Source organism: Perca flavescens, chromosome 14 (assembly GCF_004354835.1).
Source record: "Perca flavescens isolate YP-PL-M2 chromosome 14, PFLA_1.0, whole genome shotgun sequence".
NCBI lineage: Eukaryota > Metazoa > Chordata > Actinopteri > Perciformes > Percidae > Perca > Perca flavescens.
In genome coordinates, this window is record NC_041344.1 from 16,265,783 (window position 1) to 16,279,203 (window position 13,421).

At 38.8% G+C, this 13,421-nt stretch overlaps 1 protein-coding gene across 1 annotated transcript in view; it reads left to right on the forward strand.

Moving 5' to 3' along the window:
- The window catches only part of csmd3b (CUB and Sushi multiple domains 3b), a 289,126-nt gene that overhangs the window by 135,621 nt on the left and 140,084 nt on the right, over nucleotides 1-13,421 (forward strand). The window contains exon 6 of the mRNA XM_028596859.1: nucleotides 2,277-2,389. Within this exon, the coding sequence (XP_028452660.1) occupies nucleotides 2,277-2,389 (113 nt within the window). The remainder of the gene's footprint in view (nucleotides 1-2,276; nucleotides 2,390-13,421) is intronic.

Sequence of the window (13,421 nt, forward strand, 5' to 3'; positions counted from 1 at the left end):
TAGAGCCTTTCAGTGAACATCTAAGCTTCTCAAGCTTCAAATTGTCAAGCACCTCTTTAATCCAACGGTCGTGTGTAGGGAGGGGAGCAAATGCCCCCTGTCTCCGGGCTAGCAGAGATGTAAACGGCAGGCCCCGCCTCAGTGTAACAAGGAGGTCAGCGTCAGAGGAAATGACAAAAATGGCTGATAAAGGGTTAGGGGGGATAATGTGATCATAGGCTCTGCTCATGATGTCAAAAATGCTCATCCAAAAAGTTGTTAATTTAGGGCAAGACCAGAACATATGTGTGTGGTTGGCAGGAGACTGGTCACACCTGTTACACGCATCCCGGACAGTGGAGTGTATTTTAGACAATTTTGCGTTTGTGTAGTGGACCTTATGAAGGACCTTGCATTGGATTAGGCCATGACAAGCACATATGGAGGAAGAATGAACCATAGCCAGAGCAAGGTCCCATTGTTGGTCCGTAATAGTGATCTTCAGATCGCTCTCCCATGCAGCTTTTGTCAAGCTACACTACCGGTCAAAAGTTTGGGGTCACTTAGAAATTTCCATTCCACTCCATTCCAGACACAATACCAGCTGAGATCAGTTGCATTGTTTTTTTAATCAGAACAGCAGTTTTCAGATTACATTATGTGCTTACATAATTGCTAAAGGGTTCTCAACTGTTGTAGACAGAAGTGGCTGAAGAAATGCTTGAAATCCATGTTTTTTGGTCTAAATGTCATACCCAAATTAAAAGTGGTACAGCTCCCATATACTTTGACACTCAGGGGTGTGCCTGATATCATTGGAAAGGTGATTGATGTGGGTGTGTTTGTGTATTTGAGAATTGTTGTATTTTGTAGTTTTTGGGCTTTTTTCTTTGCACTTTTCAAATGGAAATAAAAAAAACGCACAGACATATCTGTAGAAAGAAATCATATAAAATCCATTTTTTGAGTCTTTTGGTGTCTGGATTGTTTCTGTAGTAAGCTGAGACGTGGCTAATGCCCTGTGGCATCTGTCACCTGTCAAATGTGTTTACAGCAGTGTATTCTAATCACTTTACAGATGTATGACTTGGACGGAAATAAAACACCTCCATTCTAGCCTCTGTAACTCTGTGTCAGTAAGGCCTAGAATCGCCCTGACACTTGTAACAAAAACTTGAGAATGTTTCCTTTCCAATGATATCAGGCATACCCCTGAGTGTCAAAGTATATGGGAGCTGTACTACTTTTAATTTGAGTATGACGTTTAGACCAAAAAACATGGATTTCAAGCATTTCTTCAGCCACTTCTTTCTACAACAGTTGAGAACCCTTTAGCAATTATGTAAGCACATAATGTAATCTGAAAACTGCTGTTCTGATTAAAAAAACAATGCAACTGATCTCAGCAGGTATTGTGTCTGGAATGGAGTGGAATGGAAATTTCTAAGTGACCCCAAACTTTTGACCGGTAGTGTACATTAGCCCACCGTGTGGGCATGAAGTTAACAACAATCTGCTCTCCGGGTTAGAGTCCGGGTTTTAACGTAGCCGCAACATTGCCAGGCGACTTTAATCCTCCGTGGGTCCCGAACTGCGTTGACACTGAGATGAGACAGGTGTCGTGGTTGAAGGAGCAGGGGAGGTGGTCAAGTTGTTGTAAATGGTGTTGATTTTGGATTGAAAAAGTGAGAGAAAAGAGTTGCATTTGTCCACTGTGAAGGTTGTAGAAATGTTGTCAGGGGGGTTAAGAAGTTTGTTTATTGTAGAGAAAAGAGTCTGGGGTTGTTGGAGCCGGAGTGTATGAGCTGTGAGTGGTAGTAGGACCGGACAGTGTTTAGGGCGTTTTTGTATTGGTGAAGGTAGTCTGTATATGCATGGAGGTGAAATATGCATGGAGGTGAACTGTTAAACCGGTACATTTGCTACAGTAATGTACCGCAGACCTTGCAGCTCACACCTCTCGATTATTTACGTTTGCCTCCCCACTGTCAGGCTTTGGGTTTCACTTTTGCGCGCTCCCTGGGTCATCGGGGGCGACTTGCGCCAGGAGGCTTGGACCCAGTCATAACTGCTTGCAGTTCTCTCTAGTTTTTTTTGTGTCTGTTGTTACCGTGACATTTTTACAGCTTGACTACATGACTTGTTTTACAGAATTCAGCTTTGTATTTTTTGTATATAATCATACATATATGTATGTGTGTGTGCGCAAGGTCTCTACTTTTATTGTAGGATTGCTAGAAAAAAAGGGTAAGTTTTTGTACTGTGTGTGTAAAATTATATTTCTATCTTTCTTTCAGGTTGTCGGGCAGTAATGTCCCCTCTCCCATCGTTAGCAACAAGAACTGGCTCCGACTGCATTTTATGACTGATAGCAACCACCGTTACCGTGGTTTCAGCGCACATTATCAAGGTAAGATCATTATATGCAGAGAGACAAGCATCTAGATATACACACTTGCATACATATATGTATATGCATCAATAGTGTTAATTTATGATAAACAGTATCCCCAGATGTATTTGTGTGTGTTAATGACAGCTCTTTTCAAGGTTCTGCTTTAGATTCTTTGCCATTTTCTTTTCTTTTTTGCCTTTTTGTTTTTCTGTTTATCTCTGCTGCTTTTTCTTCCTTTTCAACTGTCATTTTCCCCCCTTCAACTTGCCTCTAACTCCCTTTAATTATGCTTGTTGACTCCAATATTACCGTCTCTTCTCTACTACAGTTTCTCTAACTGCCTCCATCTTTTGGCATCTCCCCTCTGTCTAGTTTTCTTTTTTTTTCTTCTCTTGAGTAACTGCTCATAGGCATACAGTTAGATTTCTTTGACACAAACCCTAACTAGTGGAAAACATTAGGAAATTAATTTGGCAACGTCCATGTTTCCCAACAGCGATAATGAGAGCTGAATGTGTGGAGCAACAGCACAGACATGCTGGAACAGAAAGGGTTTATTTTTTACTTGTTTTTCTTACTCTCCAATGCTTTATTTTAGTCTCAGATCACCTTTTGTTTGGTACTTTTAAACAGTCACTAGTTAATAGTGCGTAAAGTCCATTCAACATCACAAGGTCCACAGGGCATGGAACTGGGTTTTATATTTTCATGGCCAGAGGCATGTTGTGCACCAGCAGTACAGTTGGAAACAGGGTGTGATTGACATACACTATCAGTAGGTGTTTTATGGGCTGGCATCAATCATGGTCAACCAATCGGCTCCTCTAATCAACTTTAATTAACATACTGGGACCATGTTTTATTTGTCTGTTTATTGTTGTGTGTTTATTGTTGTAAAGGTAAACTAGCTTAAACTAAAGTCATGGAAACAGTACAGTGTTCCTTCTTCCACACGTCATTTACCTGGTCTGAGAAGGCGGGCAGCACAAGCGTAAATCCTGCTCATACTTGACACCAAAATTGCACTGTGCCACTTGATTATTACTGACACACTCCCGCAACTCCACAAAATACCAAGCATACTCAGGGCAAGAAATATACGGTGTGCAGTGCACCCATCTAAAATGCCACCTCTCGGGAGCATGTGTGCCATGCGTAGTCCTCAAAAAGAACACTAAAAGTAATATGGACACATTATGTTAGTGTTTACATGTCATGTTTTATAAAGACACAGTAATGCAATGCAATTGTGTTTATATTTTTCCTCTCCTCTTACTGCATTCTTTCACAAACACACACACACAACGGTGTATTTTTCATACACACCGTTCACACACACCGGTTCTTTTTTAAAGTAATGATCATTTGCTCATCTTCGTAGTGCTTTTGCCAGCTCTCACTGTCATCACTGAGAAACCATGAAAATGTAGCATCCCAGAAACTTGCTATTAAGGTGGAAATTAGTATCGTTACATTGAGCATGAGATTGATAAGAACCAAATCAGTGTAAAAATATTGTTTATGGCTTGTGTTATATAAATGTTCCAACTCTTTAACCAGCAATTTAATTCCAGCTGTTTTCCTCTCTAAAGGGCGTTTAGTGTTCATTGAGATTACTGTTATTAAATATTTAGATTTGACCCAGTAAATGTTTACTGTATTGGTTGCCTGTGCCACATGCAGGACTGTGGTCAATTAAGCCAATTAAGTAATTGAAACTGCAATTAATTTACTTCATGATTTTATATTAACTCTGCATAATTTCCCAATCTGTGGGTATGTCCAGCTTATTAGGTTGAATGTGACCCCAGTTGACAACTCACTGCAAATGGTTTGATTTTTAAAGAATGCCCACTATGGAAGGATGTTTGTGTGGTTTCTCTTCGGAGTGTCCACTGTGAACTATATAGTAAAGTCACAATACAAAAACAAACAAACATCCACTTACTTGAATTTTAACGTCAAACCAGTATTCTTAATATTCACATGCAGGCAGCATAAAGTAAATTGTAAAAAGTGTCTTTTAGAAAGTTAAGATCATTATTAAACCCCATCCTTCTTTTCTCTTCCTCTTTCTTCAACACAACTTTCCTCCCTCTCATTCTTCTCCTTTAATTTTTTCCTTCCTCCTCTCATCTTTCTTTCCTCCCCGATCCTCTCTTCTTGTCCTTATCCCTCTTAACCACCTCTCTAATGACTCTCTCAGACGTTCTTCTTGATTGATTGAATGACAACCGGACCACTTCCCTTGAGATTTGCTTTTAATTGGTTTAATTGATCTTTATTAGTTTAAAAGGTTAATCAACATGTTAATGGGGGTGTCGGTGTGAGAGGTTAGTTGATTAATTAGTGGAGTTCTTAACAAGCTTGTGATTAATTGGCTTCTTCCTGTCAGCTGTCAGTCATCTCCATTACCTTATTGGTTCTTAAACATTAGCAGAAGGAAAGGTTGAGTGCCTGAAAAAGTTACTCCGAATGAGAAACCTAATTGTTTTTTAAGAATCTTGCAGGTTAATGTTTTTTTATTTATTTAACCTTTATTTAACCAGGTAGCTTGAGAACAGGTTAAATACAGTACAACATACAGTTTCACATTCAAGTACAAAGAAACAGAATACAGTAGGCTAAAAAGGCACAGATTAAGTAGGCAGTTCCAATCTGGCGCAAAGTGAGGTGTAAGTAAGTCAGTGGATATGCAAAAGTGGTATGGTGATAACATAATAGACAATCTCTAACATTGCTGAGATGTAGGAAAGAGTCAGAGTACAGTTAGTGCAAATTAAATTGTGGTCAAGATAGTGATGTGGATCCAGTGATTAGTTATAACGCAGTATATATAAATAATAGCTAGTCTATATGAATGCTGAGAAGAAGTTAAATAACACAGTAAACATGAACAGACAGTATGTCTAAATGCTGAATATAGTAAGCGACAATATACAGTTAGTGCAAATATTTGTCTAGGTAGTGAAATAGAATCAGGAGTAACACACCATACATGTGAAGACAGTCTATAAGAATGATGGGGATGAAGTAAAGAGACAATGTACAGTTTGTGCGAAGGGCGGACTAGATAGTGATGTTGATCAGTCGTAGCACAATATACATTACAGTAATAGATAGAACTATCTAAATTCTGTAATGTAGTAAAGAATTAGTATACTGTAGTACAGGTAGTGGTCTAAATAGTGAGGTAGTTGTAGATATGAGTAGTAGATGTGCAACAATTGTGTGACAACAAGGTATTGCAACAATGGTGGGGAGAAAATACAGTTTTGCATGCCAGGGCAGATGCAAAGTACAAAAGCGCGTAAACAGATTTGTGCAAATGTGCAATGGGGCAATGACAGAGAGCGTGAAGGGTTGATCTTTGCTTGGTACAAGTGGTCTTAAATCTAGATTTGTATTTGTATAAAAAACAATGCATGAGTGATGGAGAAAAAATTGCACAAGCAGTGATCGGACAGGAGCTTGGTCAGACGTGCTTTAAAGGTATGGGATAAGGGTTTTGAGTTTCAGGGTTTTTTGTAGCTCATTCCTTTCATATGCAGCTGAGAACTGGAAGGAGTGGTGGCCAAAGGAGGTGCACGCATTTGGGGTGACCAAGGAGATGTAGCTGCTTGAGTGGAGATTGTGGGTGGGTAGGGCTATTGTGACTAGTGGGCTTAGGTATAGCTGGACTTTGCCTAGCACAGACTTGTAAATGAGTTAGTACCTGTGAGTTAGGCGTTGAGTGTGTAGCGAGGGCCAGCCAACTAATGCATAGAGGTTGCATTGATGGGTGATATAAGGGGCTCCGGTCACAAAATGTATGGCACTGTGATAGAGAACATCCCGAATTCAGCAGAGAGTTTGAGGCAGTTCTGTAAATAACATCACTGAAAGCGAGTTTGGCAGCGTGAGTGAAGAGGCCCTTTTGTGGAATAGAAAACCGATCCTAGACTTAACTTTAGATTGAAGGTGGTTTATGTGTTGCTGGAAGATGTTATAGGACATCTCTAAAAATGTCTCGCACTACATGAATATATTCTCACACAGTCAATTTTTCTCTGAAATATAGTTTAATTTCAGTGCCTATGGATTTAAATAAACCATCCAGTGACAAAAATGAATGCATTACGTTAATTTAGTTTAGTTATCTGTATGTTAACATTACTTCACTATAAGTTGGGAAATGGTTGTCATTTGTGTCAGTGTGCATTGAGGATAGATCAATATTCTGACCGCAAAATTGCCAATTTCCACTACTTGCTGATTGATGGATCCCATATTTATTCCATAACTTAGGACCACTTTCAAACCACTGAAAAAGAAGGAAACTTACAAAGATAAAGTGTTCATTAGATTTTTTTCTGGACTCATTAACCTTAAAAGATATTATTTTACTTTTATTGTCCTCTGTTCCACTGCATTTATTATGCTGCTACCTCTTCAGATTTACACTTTAATTAGCATTCTTAAGACATTCATCAACTCAACTTTATTATAAACCATTCCACTTAATGATAATCCTTTTATTTTTGTTTTACTTTGACTGTAATTCGACCCCGCAAGCCATATGTTGTTCTGGTCTACTAAATTCTACTTGTCTCCAGGAGAATACATTATAATGGCAAAGCCCTCGGGCAGGGTTAGTTAAGTTTAGTGGCAAACACTGTATGAAAACAATTCCAAATTTGTCTCTGAGAGACTAAATGAACAAATCTGCTTTGGCAAGGTTAGTAGAGTTCATAAGACACTGCTACGACCTCAGAGTTTGGCTCTAGGTGCTGCCAGCTAGCTGCACAGACTGTGTGTCTGTGTTTGAAAAAAACTCCTCCTTCAGCTGCTGCCTAAATTATAAAGTTCTGAATTGATAGTAATCTGCTAATGATTTTGTATCCACATTTGCAGAGAAGAAGGGGCAGAGAGAATGAAAAAAGAACATCACAAAGGACAACAGAGAAAAAGAGAGAGGAAAGGTGGTAAAACAGTGAAGAGATCCAGAAAATAGATTGAAAGAGAACGAGAGATGAAACCAACAGAGTCAAATAGAGAACAAGGCAAAAAATAAAGAAGATAGATAGCCAGAGAGAGATGGGGGGGTTTGAAGGGGACAAGCCATTTGGCAGTGAGGTTTGGCTGAATATTTAAGTATTAACACAGAGTTTTTAATGTCCCGCTGTCATAAACGGCTGTTATAGACTAAATAGAATGTTTGTGGATGGATGGCTGTGTTCTTGGAGGAAAAGCCTGTTTGTCTATTTAGTTATACAAAGCTGGCAGCTCCTCTGCATGGCTAAACAGAATTTACAGAGTTAATTGTCCATTTGAATGCTTAATTGATGCTTCAAAATGATTCACAATGGCAAGGTTTTAAAACATGCCCTAGACCTAAATTAGGAATTAACCATTACAATTCACAAATCTCTCCCAAGGACATGGTGGTGTTCTTAAAGGGAGAAATCACTCCTGTTTACATAATTCACATTTGAATCACAATATCTCAGGTAGCCCTGATGATAATTACAGTAATTACAAATATCTATAAATTCTAGCATTTGTAATGGTAGTATTTATATCATATGTTAAATAGTATAAAAAGTAGAGTCAATCAGAGAAAAGTACAGTCTATTAGTTATAGTTTTAAAGTAGTGTTGTAATATTCATACATTTCTATAATTCAGACTGTTTTGCAGTGTTACTGTATACATTTTAACACTTTCTATGAAGGCTGTCTCTATAATGCATTATACATTATCTATGTTTAATTGAAGCTCAGTAATTATTCAGCTATGCCAACATCTCTGAGCAAGAGTAAATGCTCACTTTCAGTTCACCCTCATATAGAAAGCTTATATGTGATTGCTGAGTGTGTTTTGAAACACGCTATAGGTTCGTAGGCCAAGACAAAATGAGTAAATGTAGTCTGTCGTCCTGGGAAGTGCTGTAAGTTCATTTAATCATGCTTGTACTCACTACATGTCGTTTGAGGACTGTACCCAAGCTATGCAAGTGTGGAGTCTCACGGTGGGTCGCTGGCTTACTAAAACATTCAGCTTGTATGCTGTAGGTCTGTACTGTGGACGGTAGACTAAAATACCACATGCAGGTTTCCAAGAAATTTGGACATGTTATCCAATTGTTGTTGATGTAGACGGAAAATGTCCTTTTTATGAATTTATTGAAACAACCTGCAAAAATTAGTATGTAACCATTACTAATAAGTATATAATGATAATGAGTATACTTATTTTCCAAGTAATATTGCAGCTACACAAAGAATGCATGATATAAAAATCTGGAGTCCTTGTCGGTCTTTAGACAATATCTTTACCATATAGTAATTAGATGTGTTTCAAGGAAAGAAATGTAGATGATCTTTTTGTAATAATTCAAAGGACTTTTGTGTTGAACCTGTCAATTAGACCTGTTTAAATGGGGTAACACCCTACAAATAGCAGCAATTCTGACATCTCCCTAGGAAGGCAAATGGGTGATGGGAAGAAATGATCATTTGTTGAAATCAGTTCCTGGTATAGTCATTGGATAATAACTGAGGTGGAACCCTAATGTGATGATCAAATTAGACGGATAATTGTCTTCCTGCTTGAACTTTTGCTAAAAGCTTCATTACTGTAATTATCGTTTGAGACCTAAAGGCATTTATACTGAAACAACAAATCAGATTAGATTCTTTACGACACAAGTTTGATTTTTTTTTCCATTTCATTTCTACAGATCACATTTAGATTTTTTGGTAGCTTAAGTTAGAACAGCTTATATAGAAACTATAGTATATCTATCATTGACTGAGTTTGGAGGGTCAGTTGTCGCTTTTCCAAAACCAAAAACACAAGAATGTCTTTAATAAGCTTGCTCCCTGCAATAGTAGCCTAGCATTACTTCCAAGGTAATCTATATCCACGACGTTCCACTTCCGGGATTGCTCAGATGCTGACGGAAATTCCGCCGGATCTCTCTGTTCCTCCGTCTGGCGCTTAGCGACGCCCATGACGATTGTGATTGGTTTAAAGAAATGCAAATAAACCAGATCATGTTTTTCTCCCATCCCGGAATGCTGTGTGGACTAGCTGGACCCTCGTCCGCAGTGCTGTGTAGTATTTCCCCACTGTGTGTAGTAATCAGAGTGTAGGCTAACATAATCAGTCATTCATTTAGCCAGACAGCTAGATGCAGTTTTTCATCTGGAGCCTTGTGAAACAAATGGCAGTGCACAGCATAGATCTGTGGTGCACACCATCACACATTAGAAATTAGCTACATACGTACAGTGTAATTGTCATTCACAAAGGCATCCAGTCAATCAGAATTTTACTACTGTTGCACTTAGTGAAAGTAGCTCGGTTAACAGTGTCAGGTAAAAGCCCAGAGTGTGTAGTCAGTCAGCCAGTCAGTCAGCCATTTGGTCTGGCGGTCAGCCAGTTAGCGGGTCAGTCAGCCAACTAGCCATCTAATTAATTGAATAGTTGCCAGTGTTTCCATTAACTGTACAAATTTTAGTCTGAACACTGAGAAATAATGTCTGGCTCTTATTAATGAACATTAACTTTATAGAAAGTGAAGAGTGAGTGAGTAGGGGTGGAGAGATCCTGGCAATGCTTCAAAGTCAGGATGTCTCAGTTTACCTGAAAACGCGTTGATTAAAAGCACAAAATGAACCTCACTCCATGTCTAAATCTGTTAAATAGACTTAAAAGGAGAAAGTGTGATCAGTATTCGAAGCAAACGGGAAGGAGGGGCAGAATTAAAAATGGCAGAAAGTATATGATTCAGAGAGAAATATACCGGGTCATCTGAGGATCCTTATTACTGCATCATTGCTACAATAGTCTCTCTCAAACATCAGAGGTTGTTTTTGTAATGCTACATTTTAACGATGTTTCATAATGAATAACTGTATTGCTTAATGTTTAGTGCTGGTTTAAGATAAATTACTAAACATTTCAAGGAACATTTTTGCTACTATAATGCATTCAAGGTAAAGTTACAGTACAGTTACAGATCATGTACCCTGGTATTGTAGATGAATGATAACATTGTCTTTTACATATCTTTACACACCCATAAAGCTGTGTCAATGCAGAGGTCTTGATGAAAGCAGAGCCAGTGCTCTGGAGATCTCTTCCAGCATTTCACAGCATACTTTCTATTTTCACAAATTAAAATCAAACACAAGTCCAGATGCTAGCAATTGCATTTTCAAGGTTTTTCAATGACACATTCCAATCAGCTAAATAAATTGCAGTGTTCCACAACAATTTCAATATTTTTGATATAAACCTATCACCAGTTATATATTTCAGCTTTTGAGTGATAATGCCTCCCAAATATGTTAAGCTGCATTCAGATAAAGTGATCCGGCCATTCGCGGCAGGGTTGTGCGGCGGAAGGAGTGTCTCTTATATGGCCCATCTATGTGACGTCCTGTTGTGCTCTTTAACCCCCCAATATAGCACAAGTAGACTTTATGTTTCACAATTATTTTTTTTTCCATCAGATTTTTATAGAGTTTATAGATTTTGACATTTCCGACCGCACTTGAAGGCAGCTTCATTTCACAGAGAAAGAGACAACCGACTGTATTTGTGCTGTAGCTTGTTGCAGAAAACCTTCAGCTGTTACACAAACTCTTGGGCAGTTAGGTGCTCCATAGTCTTTTAAAACTTTATTGTGACAGTGATAAAAACAAGGGTGTCTACTGTTTAGTGTCCAGGACACACCGCCTTAAAATGGACTGAAAAGTCTGATCGCCGGTTACATTACTGGGTGATGTCAGGTTACGTTTTCCCAAGAGTTGAATTGGTCTTGACTTTTCACTGCAGATCGCTGCATTTCTTTGTCTGACTGCTGTAGGCTATGTTAACTCTGCTTTAAGCATCAATTATTCACCCCCTATTGAGAAAAACAGTAATTCTCATTAGGTGTTCTCAGAGAGAACAGCAACCATGGTCAGCTTGAATTTATGTCTGTCATAATGTTTTGCTCATTTTTCTGACCAATTTTACTTTAGTTGCACATGACTGGTTGGTCAGTCACAAGTAAGCAGCTTTCCGAGTGGTCCAGAGACAACTGTTGGAGGCACCTTCAGTCCAAACCACAAGCAACAAAAAGAGGGGATGCCACGGCACATCCTGTAAAAGGCTCAGCTGGATTAGGATGGCGCAATAAATAATATTGCTGTTGTATGCCTTTTTATTACAGTAATACGGCTGTATTGTTATGGTAAGACACAGGAGACTATCTTGTGTTGACCCCACAGGGAAGGTCTATCTGAGGTTTTGGAAATGATTCCGGTTTGTGTAAACTGTAATGTAACTAAGAAGGAACAGGAAGATGAAACATGATGGAATTATACCTGTGACAGAATGGAGGGAGGGGTTGGACTGACAGCTCTCGCTGACCTTCAGTCATCACCTCAAAATCAATAGGCTCTTTCAGCATCCAAAATTTGAAATGTTTAGAAAGCATTTTTTTTTCACCAACATCAGCATAATGAAAATGTCACACCTATCTTCTAATTTCTTTATTTCAGTGGGCTCTTGACCCTGACCCTTACCTGTGACTGTTTTTACAATAACCTCTGCACAGAAAATAGTAACAATGTGATACGTTGTAGCAGCTTTCCTCTTGAATGCAAATGTATACCTCTAAATCAATTTTAATTAGATGTAAAGAAGATCTGCAAAGACCTGACAAACTGTACTCATACATTCTGTGATACTGTTTCCTTGCTAAGACACTCTATGCTGCAAAAATTACTATGCCCTGAAGGCAGACATATGTTTAAAGGCTGTTTACATATTGAAACCTTTCATTTTGTCATTGAAAGATAAGATAAAGACATAGCACTCGTTTAGATCAGTGCACCCTTTCCTCCGAAATTTACAATTGTTTACTTTGATTCTTGTCCAACTATAAGAGGAAAATAACATCTTCAGTATGGATGGGGTTCAGCAAAATACTGAGGGTTACTTTGATTAGATATTCTGTCCACACTTATCCCTGCATGGTACTCTGCTCTGATGCCCAACCCTACACCCTCAACACCTGGCTGTGAATATGTGTGTTTGTGGATTGTGTTGCTGTGTATGCCTGTATGTGTACTGAGAGCTGTCCTTGGACATATGTCTCTATCTGTGTTCCTGTACACAAACACATGTCTGAACTCACTTTTGTCACCGCTGGTGTGTCTCCTGCTCTGTATACATGTCTGTGCATTTACAAGTGTATGTTTCTGTATGTGTGATGAATCTATCAACATGTGTGTTTCTTTATATATGTAATGGGTGTGTGCAGCTGTGTGCAGCTGTTGTTTGCATCTAAGTGTATGTGTGGCTGTGTGTGTATGTGTCTGTGTGTGTGCCAGATTGTCTTGTGTCTATGCGTTGCTATGCAGGTAAGAACAATATGTTTCCTTCCCTGCGGCAGAACCTACCAATCACATCCCTCCATCATCTCTCTTCATTACGTATTCATGAGTTTCTGTGTCTGCAGGGCGGTGATTGGCTCTTAATGAACAACTGACGGCATTATCAGTCAATAGCCAGTGCTATGGCAACAAAATAAGTCAGTCAGTACAAAAGAAACACCAGTCAACCACTGGTACGGAAACATTATTCAACTCGAGCAGTGAGACAGTATGCCCCTCAGGGATGCTGACGTATTAGATATTGTCGACTGCATGGTACCTTTGATATGACTCTCATAATGCCTCAAACCTGCTCGTGATCAAGTGAACGCATCTTGAAATGCTCGGAATAATTACAGCCAGAAAAAAACAGAGCATTTAGCACATGTAGTATATACCATTTAGTTTTTGTGTAAATAAATCCCCAAGTCCTATTCCTTGTCAACTTTAGCTTAAGAACCATTAGTCAAACTGAGTACAGAGACGCTGTAGGCCTCAGGGGGTTCATATGAGCTCATAAATCTATAAACTACTCCTTTATCATCTTTTATGTTATTTTGGAGCCTGCATTTTACCAGTACTGGCTTTCATTGTTGACTCATTTTTCTGCTGTTGCTATATCAAAAGGACAGGGAA